Below are 15,761 nucleotides of genomic sequence, written 5' to 3'. Positions count from 1 at the left end.
TATATTTTCCAGTTCCAGTATACCTACATATCACAATTTACCAAAAATTCATGAATCATTGAATCACATTCAAATCAGCATGTTTACTTATATCAGCTGACACTTCAGGGTAACATTGCATCAACAGATAAATCGAAAGCTTAAAAAGCAATTGAGCATGGACTGTGTCACACAACAGTAGCCTAACATTATTTCAAAATTGATTTGTTTGAAAAAGGCAAGCAAAGGGCTTAACGGGGAGTAATTATAACTGCTAAAAGTTGTATGCCATCACATTTATTCTTTTATTCATTCACATACGTTATGGTGTAATCATGACTACGGTGGTATGTTAGTGTGCTTTTTTCCTCCCAATTAAAAACCCACATTTTTTTCTTTATGAATCACTAAACGCATACAAACTGTATGTCCTGTTCTGGTTTAAAAGGGAAGGACACCAAAGTTTACAGTACTGCAAAGCCAAAGCTAATAATTACATGTTACTTCCCCAGTTGCTAAACACTGCAGGCAAATATTTATCCCATCCACTTCTAAGGTATGTTGACCAATTATCCAGCTTGTGCACCCTTACTGGATTGTCTGACACTGTGACCTGTCCAGTCCACTCCACAACTTATCAATTATTCATTTTTCACAAACGCCAGACATACACCAAGTGTCTGTACACAGTGGCACTTGCAGTAACAGGCTGTAATGTTGAGCAGAAACTATAAGACTACATTAGTCTGTCTGGTTACTGTGTGGTTTTACAGCTCATGTTTAAGCAGGGCTCAATAGTTTTTTTTTCGGCAGCGTCTTCGTCATGTCAAGAAACCGCTTCTTAGATAAACACTTCCCATGCCGCTGGAATGGTGACAAAATAAAAGCCCACAACATTAAAAATACGTCTTCAAAATAAGAGCACGGAGGGAATGGTTACTTTAACAGTAGCAAAACAAAGGCTTGCCAAAGTGATGAACTGATCAACAGACCGTTATAAGAGTAATTTACACGCAATTCGGTATAAATACATAACATGCACATGCATAACACATGGCTGTGCTCAGCGCAAGGTAATTTTTATTAAAGATTTCATCTGTCGGAAATGATGCCTCAACTGAGCAGCCTTGGCGGAGCACTGCGGTCTCTGAGTGCTTTTCTAGTTTTTTTTATTTATTAGCCTGATGGCAGAGACCAAGGACTCCACTGGAAACTAATGATACAGTGCAATCACAATTCTTTTTCTGCAAAACACAGAAAAAGAAAATGAAATTTAGTAGAAAATAAGTTTTTCAATTTTTGATCAAAAATTTTATTTTGAAGCAACAGACAAAACCTGAACAATTAAAATTAAACTGAAAGACAAATATACACTTTTGAAGTAGTTGGAAAATAATGGATGATGAAAGTTTTAATCCCATTTTCATTTGGTGGTGCGAACAGAACAATGAACTGCAAAACCTTTCACAGACCTTTTCAGAACCTCAAATTTGACAATTTGCTGCTTTTCAGTTTTACATTGGAAACATACTACTTTGGGTTTTTTGTATTTTTAGATTGTAGAAATGTGTAATTTGAACATTTTACAAATCAGTGTTATGAATCCAGGAATTAAAAAAGAATTTCACAGAGGCATCACAGAGGCATTTTAAAGACAGCTCTCTGGATTTAAGCCAGCTAGAAGCTGGGAAGTATTCTGCTAGTTGGAAATCAGTGATGTGTGTCAACTGTCTTTGACTACAGTGCAGATATGAACATGTGTTGACAAATCTGGCTCTAGCAGACCATCTTAGACTGTTATATCATCAAACTATGATAGTCAATGATTTGCGCAAGCTAACAAACTCATTCATTTTTAAATCTCTACTCAAGATTGCATATCTTTATACAGAAATGGAAAATGCAAAGTGTAATAATAAATGACTATTACTGTGTATGTGTTGAAATACTGATCAGTTACAGTATAGCCCAGACATTTAGGTACACTATGAAAGGTTGTAGACGATTCATTTGTTGAAAACCTTGTGCTTTTTGCTCCCTACCAGCACAGTGAGAATCTGCTGCAATTTACAAACATAAACTTAGGGCTACAAGGTGTTGGAAAAAATTATATTGTAATATCTTGTTTTCTGGGGTATATATTGTGATATGAAAAAAATAAAGGATTTTTTACCAGATGACTTAAACAACTCTATTAGAAAAGAATGACTTTTTCTTTGAAAGAAATGCTGAAACCTTTCTCATATGGTGTAACACTGGTAAAAGGCATCCAGAATAGTTCTATAGCTTGATATATATATATATATATATATATATATATATATATATATATATATATATATATATATATATATATATATATATATATATGAAATATATATATATGTGTGTGTGTGTGTGTATATATATATATATATATACACACACACACATATGTATATATATTTCTTGTGTGTTTTTCAATTTTTATTATTATTATTGTTTCGGTCTGGAACAGGTACTCATTGCATTTCACTGTGCATTATACTATGTATATTTGTGATTGTGATAAGTAAAGGTCTTGAATCTTGAATCATCCATGTATTACAATAATGCTTGATTAGAGATTTTGACAAGGAAAGTGCTTGTAAATGTGAATCATCAAGATCATAAAAACAAACTTTTCTGACTGACATATAGACCAAATGACTCATGGAAATCACACATTCTAAATCGTAGCCACCGACCACCGCCATCGACAGTTTTCAAGAGCTTATTACTGATTGATAGAACCCAGTGGAGAGTAGGCGGCGTGTGACACAAGAGTGCCTTGTTGAAGCTCATGCTGAGAAGATAATATCTGAAAGCTTTAACAGTGGGTGAGCATTGAGGCGTTTCTGTTTTTGTACACTGTATGACACAAACCCATGACAGTAAGATAAAAATAAGACCCATGTGTCAGCTCAGCAGATCTTGTGTCACCTCAGAACAGCAAATACACATCAGAACACTTCTGTGGTCACTGCTGTTTTCAAAGGTCTGAATATCAGCTCATGTTATGTGACAAACAACTTTAATATATTTCTTCAGTGACTCACAAAAGTACATAAACATAATCACTCTGTGTAACATGGATATTTAAGCCTGACATTGCTATTGTCAGCTGCTTCTGTTTTTCAGAGCGACAATTCAGATTGAATAAAGCGAGAGTGACATTTTGTAAAACTAAATCTAAAAAGTTTGGAATTGCTTTTTGGGAGCTAAATGTAAATGTCAGACATGCATGGTTTTAGAAATGAGGCAACTGTCACTATTTTGCATTCAGCAGATGAATCAAAGTGACGCTAACAGCTTGTCAATCACAAAGCAGCCTGACCTGTTTTGACTTTGACAGAGAGGAAACATGAGAGGAGTGAAAGGAGAGACAGGTGGAGTGAGAAGAGACACCACAGGAGAATCAGGAATGATGCCAAATGTGTGACAGAAGCTGTGTGAAAACTTTGGTTTGCAGAGCAAGGGAATGTGAAATGAGAAAATATCAACAAACCAACAACTTTGTGGTCACTGAGGATGCTCTGCTGTTGGATGTAACCCAAAGGACTAATCCAGTATAACAACAAATTGTAATATTTATTTGATAGAAAGATTAATTCCGTAGCAGTCCTGTCTGAGAGATCAAAGACTCTGTGATGACAAAAATGAGACTGAGGCAAAGCCCTGGACTGGAGCTGACAACAAACACACCCCCACCAGCCGAGACATCTGACCCAGACTGCACCTGACCCCCCCTCAACCTCACCAGAGGGCAAAACCGAGCAGCTGCACTTTCTCTCATTCCACGAGCCAAGGGAGCAGATTATAGGAGGAACTTTACAAATGATAAACTGTCAGCGATTACAAGGGGATTAGTCATAAATATATGGAAGCACAAAGGGTGAATTGAACAAGGCCATCGCTGTGACATTAAAAATATCTTTGAAAGTGTCATTGGGATATTATGTTTGAGCATTTTGAGCTTTGAGCATTTGGAGAAAAACAGGAAATGATTCAACATGAAAAGAGTGATAAATGTAATATCTATAGCACTCGAAGTGAAGCCACAGCAGATACTAGGCATGTCCACATGCAGCACAGTATCCTGTCCCGAAGCAGTGAAAAAATATACTACTGACATGACATCAGAACAGACACCATTCATCAACAATATAATAACAAGAAAAGCAGTCAGAGAGCACAGTACTCCACCAAGGCTGCTGAGTTGTTGTATGATTTCTGATGTATCAAATCTTTAAAACATTCGTAGGGCGCAGCAGTCGATTTGTAGTAGGATCGCAGTCATGTAATCATCATCATCATCAGGCAGCTGACGTAGTGTTCACTTGTAGTCAAAGTTACAGTGATGCTGCGCAATGATGCAGAAATCTTTAACAAATCTGTGGATCCAGACTATAATTTGCATCACTGACAAAATCTAATCACTTGGTCCTTGTGTCATTTCTGACCTTCCCTGAAAATCTCCTCCAAATCCGTTAGTCGGTTTTTGAGTAAAGTTGCGAACAGACAAACACACAGACAAATGAATGCTGATCGTCACATAGCTTCGCCACATTCCTTGGCGGAGTAACAATGTTCTCTTTAAATTACAGTCATTTTTTTAAATATGCAAAATATATTCTAAATAATTCTTTCATAGCAGCTGTCTGCAGTTGGTTTTTGCTCACATTTTATCACTGTGGTTAATTTTTCACTGCAAAATAAAGTCCTATAGCTCTATGGAAACAGCACAGCCATAGACAGAAGGGGGGCCAAAAATGGCTTTAGTCAAGCAAAACAAACTTATAGTGTCACAAATCATAAAAAAGCATTAAATGAAAGCTGAATTTCATTGAATATTTATTTTATAAAATTTGGGGGAAAAAAGTAGAATCCACATGTACAACATTTTGTGCAACAAGTGTCCAAACTATAAAGAAAATCCATCCATCCATCCATCCATTATCTGTACACCGCTTAATCCATATTAAGGTTGCTTATGGGTTGGAGTCTATCTCAGCTGACTTAGGATGAAGACAGGAGACACCCTGGACAGGTCACCAGTCTATCAAACGGCTACACATAGAGACTAACAATCACACTCACATTCACATCTATGGACAATTTAGAATCACCAATTAACCTCAGAAAATGTTTGGACTGTGGGAGGAAGCCTGACAACTGGAGAATAATTTCCAAATGCTTCATGTTTTGCATCTCAAAATGACCAATAGATCAATTTTTATTTAAAGTTCAATAGCAAATAACTATTGTAGCACCATTATAATTAAAATGAGAAACTCCATGTGCTAAAAACTGAAGCCAGACTGATGTCATCATCATGAGTTTCAAACAGTAATGACACCAATATACAGTACAGTGAAAATGTTTTTGGGCACCAAAATAAGTTGGAAACGATGCTTTCAAAAATAATACCATACATAGTTTATATAATTATTAATTAACATCTCATAAAGTGCAGTAAACAGAGAAAAAATTAACCTGAACTAATATTTGTCTTACTGTCTAAACTCCGTTTGATACACTTTTTTTACTTTTTCCATGCTACCTGGCAGGCAGGTTGCGCCAGCATTTTGGACAACTTGTCACAGCTGTTGGCTGGATTCAGCTGTGTCAGTGTGTTCTGTCTCTTCATGCAATCCCAGACTGACTCAAGAGCAGAGGGAAGAACCACAGAGCAGGATTAAAGGGCTAGCGGGGTGTGCTGAGCAAAAAGTCGAGAGATTTTAATGTAACAAAAGTACCTGTTTTAAACTGATAGACCATCATGGGCACTTATGCTGCAAACCTCATCTGCAATAAAATTAACAGATGCCTCAAGGTGTCATGATCCTGCTTAATGTACAAGAATTTAGACATTTACAGTGTCGAAAACCTTTGCATAGTACAGTATATTTGGTGACATTTCATTACATATAGCATGAATATGTACACTACCGGTCAAAAGTTTTGGGTCACCCACACAATTTGATGTTTTCCATGAAAACTCACACTTTTATTCATGTGCTAATATAACTGCACAAAGGTTTTCTAATCATCAGTTAGCCTTTCAACACCATTAGCTAACACAATGTAGCATTAGAACACAGGAGTGATGGTTGCTGGAAATGTTCCTCTGTACCTCTATGGAGATATTCCATTAAAAATCAGCCGTTTCCAGCTAGAATAGTCATTTACCACATTAACAATGTCTAGACTGTATTTCTGATTAATTTAATGTTATCTTCACTGAAGAAAAATGCTTTTCTTTCAAAAATAAGGACATTTCTAAGTGACCCCAAATTTTTGAACAGTAGTGTATAATTAGGATAAAGAGCTCTTTAATTTGTTCTTAAGAAATGAGCCTTTATCAGATGACTTACAGTAGGCTGAGATACCATTACCACATCACTAGCAAGAAGTTATTAACTACAGCCACTGTCATGTAAATTAATGGATGTTGCTTTACAGTACAAGGTATTTCTAATACTGCACTATGTGATGAAGAAGCTGTATCTTTGACATGCGTTCTTCAATTTATTTGACATGTATTTTCCTGCAACTGGAACTAGTCAGTGTATTCAGGTTTCTGGACTGAGGAGCCACTGACAGGTCATGGGTGTCAGCTGGTAGACAGATTACTTGTGGTATTGTTTTTAATCCTACACAGATTCATACAGAAAAATAATAACAGAGGGACAAAAATGCCGTATGTCACTAATCCATTTCTAATCCCTCATCACAGTGCCGCTGTCACTCGTCAAAACTCTCAAAACAATGTAGATGGGCTGGAAGCAGAGGCAAATACTGGATCAATGCCTCAGCACACAACAGGAGCAACTATTACACAACCCTGTCAGGTTTACAGAGAGCTGGGAAGAGAGAAAGGACAGAAATATTGTTTTTATATACACACTTCTACACAACCAGGTCTCCACATGCTCTTTCATTTGTCATCCATCAGCGCTGGGTTCAGTGAATCAAACTAAGAAAACTACAGCACAATGAGAGGCGTTATTGAGAGAGGATGTGTTAAAGAAGTGTCAGGCTGGTCCAAAAGGAGAAAATAAAGTCAAGTTGAATGGGATTGATTCTGCCCTACCTCACCATTGTGGTGGAAGCAGCCCCGTGCTTCAGCAGCGTCAGACCTTAGTAATCCAGCACTGGCCACTGTTACACAAGGGAGGGAGCGGGGAGATATAGAGGAGAGGGGAGGGTGGTGGAGGGTGCTTGTAAAAGTGTTACTGGGTTAGACAGAGTGAGACGAGACAGAGAGAAATGACAGAAGTGGAGGGGGTGCTTTGTAAGAGTGTTAGAGAGAGCGGGAGCGAGGGGGCGGGGGCCTTTTAATCTGGGATTTGGATGAGCGTGAGCAGGCCTGATAGCAGCACCCGTCAGTGCTATCAGCCTTCCCCCCGCCTTCCCCTCTTTCCCACCTCAGACGAATGTGACAGCCGCTGGCAGACCGGACCAGCTCCCCCCCTGCCATCCTCCCTCAGCCTCACCTTCCCTCCTCATCCATAGCCCGAGAGGTCAGGGGCTCTCCAGTGTCTCCAAAGCCCTCTCTGTGATCCTAAAGCTAACAGAGCCTTCTCTGGCTGTCAACCACACCATGGCAGGCCAGAACAGGGAGCCAGGTCTCGGACAACTACAAGGTCCTTGCTATCTTGTCGGAGGCTAAATACAACAGCTGTGGTGCCTGTGCCTGGAGATTACATGTGGCGTAGTTACACCGGATCATAGTTAGCCCTCGCCAAGCTAAACCCTCCAATCCAGCCAATTCAGCAGTATGCCATTAGGCTATTAATTTTGCAAGAGTTGGTTAGGGAGCTTTGCAAATGAGTTAGAAAATAAATGCACTGAGGAAAAGCCTGGCAGAAATTCATTGTAGTTCAGCTCCCAATTATCTAACAGTGCCCTTCCAATTTTACACCTATCAAAGAACATATTGTTTGATTTCATCCACTTTGAATTTTAAGGTAAATGTGATCCATATTCTATTTTTATTCCTGTCCTCGTCAATGTCTGTTTATTAATCTGTACAGAACTGGATAACAAAGTTTCTTCATTATTTGTATTCACATTACTTAACAAGAAAAGCACTCGGAAAGCGCAGTACTCCGCCAAGGCTGCTCAGCTGATGTATAATTTCCGACAGATAAGTCCGCAGTGGTCGATTTGTAGTCAGATCGCAATCATGTGATCATCAGCAGGCAGCTGACAGTGTTCACTTGTTGTCATAGTTACAGTGCCGCTGTGTCGCTATCTCGCAATGATACAGAAATCTTTAACAGATCTGTGGATCCAGACTAATAAGCAGCATCACTGCCAAAATGTAATCACTTGTTCCTTGTGTCATTTCTGACCTTCCCTGAAAATTTCATTCTGAATAACAAACCCAAAAGCCAGCAGTCACACTAGAGACTTTCCATGGTTGCAATGATCTTCGTAAAGACAAATTCAAATTGCAACCTGATGACAATTGTAAAAAGTCAGAGGAACACCAAAGCTACTGTGGCTCATTCAGAGCAGAGTGTGCATATCTGCCCCACGTTTCATGGAAATCCATTCAACAGCAGTTAGCTTCATGGCAGCAGTTGAATGACACCAAAGGGAATCACAACAGTCATTAAAATTCGTTCTATGGGGATTACAAAAGTACGTGCAAAAATTCATAACAAACCTTTCCGTAGTTTCAGTTTGACTGGTGAACAGACTGACTAAATTGCCATTCCCAACACCGTGCCGCCGTGGTAACAAATAAGAATTTCTGAATATTAATTACATTGCCTTAAGCTGTGTTTGTACTTAATACATAATATTAAAATAACAGTAATTCCAACAACAGGACAACCGTTTGCAAAGCACAACAACAACAACAAAAAGCAAAGAACAAAATTGTTTAAGTCCCTTAAAACTGGCACAGTTTGAATTAGTTTTTACAACAACTTTGCAAAGCTTCTTGTGGTCATCACTAAGCACAGATGTTGCTGTATAATTCTTGCTGACTGCATCAACAAGTCAAGGAAATGGACTTTTCCTAATATTTGCATTCTACTTAGGTGGGCTAGACTGATGTTTTTTACATTACGGAAAACAGGCATCGCTTTGGCTTATAACTTTTAACAATTGAATTCAAAAGAATAAAGCAATGGAACATTTTGAAATCACATAAATTACTGAAATTAAACATTTCTCTTTCCTCACTGCTGTCTGCTATAAAGCAATGTCAGACTGCAGCATTTCTAGATATTGTATTTCTTAAAATTCAGTTACCAAAATGCAAAGCTGCCAAATTTATCTCACAAGATCCTTGTACAGCTTTTAGTCTAATATCCACTGATCCATGTTAAGTTCCTCACAGCTTTAATTCAAACTGAATGTCTCAGTAATTTGCATTGAAATAGTTCCACGGTTTTGTTGTACAGTTAGATTTTGGCTCTGATTCCAACGTTGTCCTTTTCATTCAAGGGAGAACAAACAAGACATTTTATTTTTAATTATGAAACTCATTTCCCTCAAATGTCACTTATGTAATCTGGGCTGTGAGGTTCTCGGTAGGTTTTCTCAGAAGCTTTTTTGAGATCTGTAATGACACGATTACTTTGTCATGTGATTGCCTGTGTAGAGCAAGACAAAATGTATTTTGCCTTTCTCTTTCTGTGTGTGTCGGCGTGTTTAATCATTAACTGTTGGACCATTACTCACCAAGAAACGTGTGCAACAACAAACCTGGTTAGAATCAGTAAAATAAATAGACTGGAGGTGCTTTTTGGCTTGCAAATATTCAAATGTCATATAAAAAAGTTGGAAAAAAATACTGTGCTTAGAACTAGCGCTGTTGTGATGTGTTCTTAATTGCTCTGTAATTGGGGACAATGTAAAAATACACACAACTTTTGTGAAGTAAGTGTTAATTTAATGAAGTTATTGCTGCCATATGTTGATTAGCCTATTGTAACTCTAAAGCTTTAGGGCGCTCATTCAAAACTACATTTAAAATCTATATTCAAACCTGAGAGGAGCAGGATTGCACTGGAATTATGTTCATTGTTGAACAGTCCATTAAAAGATTATCACTGCTCATTTATAGGACATACTATTTTTGTTGTGACTCTGGTAACCAATGATGCGTATTAAAATTCTTTCTCTCATGTTGTTTGGTTAGTTTAATTAGAGCTACATATCTGAATCTGCCAGGCTTGTTGATAGTAGACCAGTTAAGTAAATACATTAAACAATAAAAAGAGAAAGCACAATTAATGACAAAGAACTCTCTTCTCTTGGGAAGCTCACCACAACTTGCTTTGTTTACACAGAGAGTATGTAAAGTTAAAGCTCACTGAGCTTATGTTGCACTGAACCTCATTAACACAGACTGTTTTATATGTCTGCAGACCAAATAGCTACAAAAAACACCATCTATACTTCATACTATGGGCAGTGCTATTAAAAGACCAAATAATCAGCATTACAATGACACTGCACAGATCCAAACTCAAAGATTACTATCGTGCAATCCCCTGCTGCTTAATATCACTGGAGGTCCCAAAAGTTATGTATACTCTTAATTTAACTGAAAAGATCTGTCTGTGGGACTACACCTGTGAATCACTGTCAGTTTTCAAGTCTTTCAAGCAGGCTGAACGGCATGCCCTTCCTATCCAACCTTGTCCATACTTTCCACCTCCCTCTCCTCCTTAGATCATGACTGCAGGAGCTGGAGTGACTCAGGGCTTTCCAAGAATAGGATTCTCTTTGACAACCACCAGGCGCCCCATTTCCCTGCATCTGGCCTTGGGCAGCAAGGAGAAGAGAGGCAGTGACAAGGCAAAGAGAACGAGACTTCAGACAGACTGGTGTTATCTGGCAAGACGTCGACAGGGAAGAAGAGAATAAATTGGATGTACTGTGGGAGAGACAGAGGCAGCTGGGAGCTGCAGGTTAGGCCTTGGGCTGGTTGAAGGGAACCAGGCCCAGCATGCGTCCAGCCAACACTCTATCCTCTTACATAATGTCTCAAGTTCAATATAGCCCTTGACAGCTATTTAAAGCATGGCTGTCTCGGTCCGCTGACAAAAAGGTGATATACTTAGTAGCCACAGCGCAGCATGAAAGTCTCTGCTGGGGCTATATTGGTCACAGACAAGCCCTGGGGTGTGGATATTGGTAATGTTGCAGCTATTTTTAGCCCTGCTGATGATGTGGGGTATTTACATGAAGTAAAAAAAAAAAAAAAAAAAAAAAAAAAGTCCCTCCACCACCCCTAAATCACTGGACAGTTCACTTCTCTGTGTAGCAAGGAATTTGCAGAATTTGCTAAATAACAAACTGAGGCAAACACTGCTCACATGCACCTTTTACAGCACTTAAACATTTGTGACATGCAAGAAGTCGATTAACTGATTGCAAAAATGCCAGTAATATGACAAAAAGTCAAAGCTTTCCAGGTAATTTGCTCATTTTTTTATTCAAGCATAAACAACTTATAACAAACGGCTTAGTGAGTTTGTGAGACCTACAGTAAACAGGACTTGTGAAACACTGACTAAAAACAGCTTTGGGCATTATTGGTTAATAAATAACTCATGTTTTACACAGACACATCCAGCCTTTCTTTTTTAAACAGACAATAGGAAAATTTAAGTTTCAGAACTGATCACAGAAAGTAATTACTACACAACTGACTTCTTGCAATGAATGGCAAACACAAAATATGAGGGAAAAAAGTGTGGACTTAAAAGTCATTGACTCCTTTACATTGTACTATTGCTCCAATAACAACAGATAGTTAAAAATTGACTGCTTTGCCATTTCGCTTCTGTAAAAACCTGGAAAATCTGAGAGCAAAATATTAAATAATCTTACCATCCTTTATAAAAAAAAAAACAAAACAAAACAGGGATTAAATGTGCATTGGCAGAAATTGGGATTTTTGGCTTTATGTTTGACTATGCAGAACGAAACTCTCAGTTTTAAACGTTTGCTGGTTTAAACAAAAAAGTGAAGATACGCCCACTCTATAAAGAATTATTGGAAAATAAGACACAATTTTAATCAAAATACATCTTGAGACAAACCTGCCAGTTTGCAAAGGCATCAACCTGACACCAAAAAGAAGTCGAAAGGTCAATATTAGTACGCAGTCACTTTGTTCCTCTTTTCCAGCGTCGATTATACTCCACTGCAGACATACACCCAGACAACTGCATGCACCACAGATGTGGAGTTCTTACTATGCTACTTTCAAGCCCACTTGGAGATGCACGCATTCCATGCATAAGCAGAAAATAAGCCTGAACAGAAAGCATGTTCATTTTGCTCATTAGCACTGCAACTCACATCAAAACGACCTACGTTGGTTTTCATGCTCATTTGGTGTCCTTGTAGCATCCCAACAAACTGAAGGGTACGCAGACGTCCCCACAGAGCGTCATGTCCACACTGATGACAAAACTTAAATCCCTAACAGACCTTCAAGGTGCAGAAAGTAGAAAACTCTAGCCTTACTCGTTTCACCAGTCAAAGATACTAAGAAGCGATAATTTTTTACTGAGTCGTATTTAAATGAGCGAGACTTATACTGTAAGTCAGTAATCTACAGAGAAGATCCACAAACACCAGCAGTAGTGTCTCTATCAACCTGATCAAACTTCGGCTCAGATGTGCACTACTCGGTCTGATGAATGCAGTTCTGATATGTCAAATCTTAAACATTTGACACACACATAAAAAATGCATCTTCCTTCTACTTTTGTAAGCTACTACTAAGCATGTAGCCCTGAAATGGGCATGTGGAGCTGATGAAAAAGTCATGTTTTGTCTCCTATATTATATCTGCTTTGCTTTGTGTCTGAGTAAATGAGTAAAATGCAAAACATGCATCTGGAAAAAGATACTCTAACAGTGGGCTCAGTGCACTCCTGGAAATGTTGGCAGCGCTATCTTATTCCTCCACAGGGGCTGTTGTTTTCCTGTCGGCTTATCGAGAAAACTGACTCACTGTTCTCAGCTGGTCAAATGAGTTTCAGTGACAGACGAGATGTGTTCCATGAACAAAGGGGGAGGGGGTCAGAGGTGCTTTCCAATAGGGGAAAGTTTGTAATACTACACAGAATCAACTGGCAAAATAAAAATGGAAGAGCAGTGTAAAGTGATTCTCTCGGCCCACATTTCTACTGAACTCCTTCCAGTGTTCACTGATTGTTACACTGAATGTACAATCACAATGAGGGGCAGTACAAACTCTTCCATTATTACTTAACTGCCACAGATCTTCACTACAAAGACAATAATTACAAAACAGGAGGAAACTCCAGCCCTGCCCAATATTATAATGAATTAAAATCCTTCCTGAAACGGGGAGGCAGACAGATATGATCATCAGCAGAAGAGGAGGTCTGTTAGATCAAAATGGCTCGCATTGTAGTATTGTTCCTCTGTGGTATTTCAGCTCAGGAAGTACAGAATGAGCCACACAGCAACAGTCATATATGTCTCAACCAAGCGACAAACCGTGGAAACTGGCTGCTATGAAAACAACTTTAAACTTAGTGTTTGCTCCCCTACTCTGATCTGAGCCTGCCGGTGGTGTCGGCCCCTGAGGCAGCTGAACATTTGTCAGCTCACAACTGCTTCCTCGAAATCTCACAAACATCTATGAAATAAATTAACTTCAAGTATTATGCTTGTGACAAAGTGAGAATTTATGGCACCGATACTTGTTTCATAGTTTTGTTTCCCCGCTATTCTCATCAGGTGTGAAAACATTTTACTCATTATTTTTCATACTGCTGTGGTGGCAACAGCTTTTCTCCAAGTCCAGTTTTATCCGGCAGTCTGAGCAACATGCTGTATTTGGACATTGGAAATAAAAGTGAGTTCAACTTTAAGGTAATTGACTAACACTTATATTTGTCAACTAAATGCTTGTTCGGCTATTCATTTGTGCATTTTGATTCAAATAAATATGAGAAATATGAGAGACCAGCAAACTGGAGTCTTTCAAACAGTCTGATGAATAAACAGTTACTGATGCAAGCTTACAAGTATTTAGATTTTACTTGATAGGTTAGTACACACTACCAGTATAAACTGTGTACAGCATGTAGCTGCATCTTTGCTTTGAGGTACAACGGAAAGTAGCTATGCGTGGCAATGGACAATGATTACGGAAATGTTGTGTGTTATTAGAGCTGCAAAATATACAGTTTTGCAGGGAATGCGATATGTAATAAGGCAACCTAACTCGAACACATCACACTACAACTTTTTTCTGCTTGATACAAAAAGAAAACTGTCATGTTTCTCATTTTCCATAACTAATCTACAAAGGCTCCACTTGTGAACAGCAAAATGAGCGAGGCGCAGGAAAGAAACACTGATGAAGACGATTTGGTTGCAAAAAAAACCCACATTAGTTTCAGGGCTGCACAACATGATCACAACTTTTGCTTCTCGCAATTAAAGGAACACAATCGACTGCGATATTGACGTTTAAAATGCTTACAGAAAACTCATCTAATAGAAAACAGCCCCTGCAGATAAAATCTCCTGGCTTATGGCAAATCTGACATCCTTATTTTACGATTTTCAAAGCAATTTTTGGTGAAACATTCTGTAGTTTTTCGGGAATATCTGTCTAAGTGTAGTTTCAATCGATGAGCAGATGAAGAAGAAGAATTACACGTTTAGTCTAGTTTTATTGCAAATGTGTGCTTTAGCTGAAATGGAGCACAACACAGAAGTTAAAGCAGTTCTCTGTCTTTCATTTAAATGTGAAAGTGCAATAAAACTATATTGTCTCCAAAACCGTGAAATTGTGATTTCAACATTGATTAAAATAATCATGATTAACATTTTGCCCATAATTATGCAGCCCTAGTCAGTAGTATGGAAATATTTCAGCTACAGAAAGGATGGTGTTGACCATAAAAACATATATTGTCAGCAATTGTTGCCACCATACGAGACAACATGACCAGTTTGTTTGACCGTTTAAATCAGCACCACAAAGCTCTGTATGACGACTGCAAAGTCAGATCTGAATGTCATCCAAAGCAAAAAAACTATTGTGGATGCCAGAGTTAAATCTTATGAGAAAGTGTCCAAACTGTTTTTATCAGCATTTTTAAAATGACTTTTTATTTTCAGTGCACAAGCATGGACAAAATCACCCTTTTATGTAAATGTTGTTTGTTTCACATATATTGGTCCAGAATTCATCACTCTTTGTTCTGCCAAAGGACACAAACATGTTATTATATTCTGACAGCTTGAAAGGTTTTTTATTTTGTCCTTGACAGGTAAAACTGCATACAGAGCACAGTGTTGCATGTCAAACATCATGAGATGCAACGCATATGCTAACTTTTCCACCCATATAGACTATTTGTATCAACTGTAAACTGTGTGACTGCTAAGACTGCATTTTCTTGAGTCCACAACATCCGTAATAGCTATGAGACAAGGTGGTGGCTGTAGTTAACATTTCAGAGGTCACCTTGCTTAGAAACGAACTGCCGTTAAACTTGTGCAATTTAATTAAAACATCACCTTGAAAGAAGCAATTCAGTGGAAATAGCTAAATTTTTTGGCAACACACAAAATAATGTGAACCCTTTACAACTCTGTATATTTTTCTCTCTCTCTTTTTTTTTACGTACACATACAAGAGGTACTGTGTATTATGTACTGTAAATTACCTAAACTTCTACTGAGGACAAAATCTTACGTTACATGAAACAATAACACAAAACCTAAATAAAAAA

The 15,761-nt window shown here is 38.2% G+C and overlaps 1 protein-coding gene across 5 annotated transcripts in view; it reads right to left on the bottom strand.

Annotated features, from left to right (window-relative positions):
* ptpn11b (protein tyrosine phosphatase non-receptor type 11b) overlaps positions 1-15,761 on the bottom strand; it is an 84,567-nt gene that overhangs the window by 66,341 nt on the left and 2,465 nt on the right. Inside the window, exon 1 of one of the 5 annotated variants that reach the window (XM_023268428.3) lies at positions 7,094-7,245. The exons of the other annotated variants lie outside the window; for them this stretch is intronic. Within the exon in view, the coding sequence (XP_023124196.2) occupies positions 7,094-7,101 (8 nt within the window). The 5' untranslated portion in view covers positions 7,102-7,245. Of the gene's footprint in view, positions 1-7,093; positions 7,246-15,761 lie in introns of those variants that run through there. 5 annotated transcript variants of the gene reach the window in all.

This window comes from Amphiprion ocellaris, chromosome 8 (assembly GCF_022539595.1).
Source record: "Amphiprion ocellaris isolate individual 3 ecotype Okinawa chromosome 8, ASM2253959v1, whole genome shotgun sequence".
Lineage (NCBI taxonomy): Eukaryota > Metazoa > Chordata > Actinopteri > Pomacentridae > Amphiprion > Amphiprion ocellaris.
Note: the sequence above shows the minus strand (reverse complement) of the source record. Positions and strands in the feature narration are given on the sequence as shown.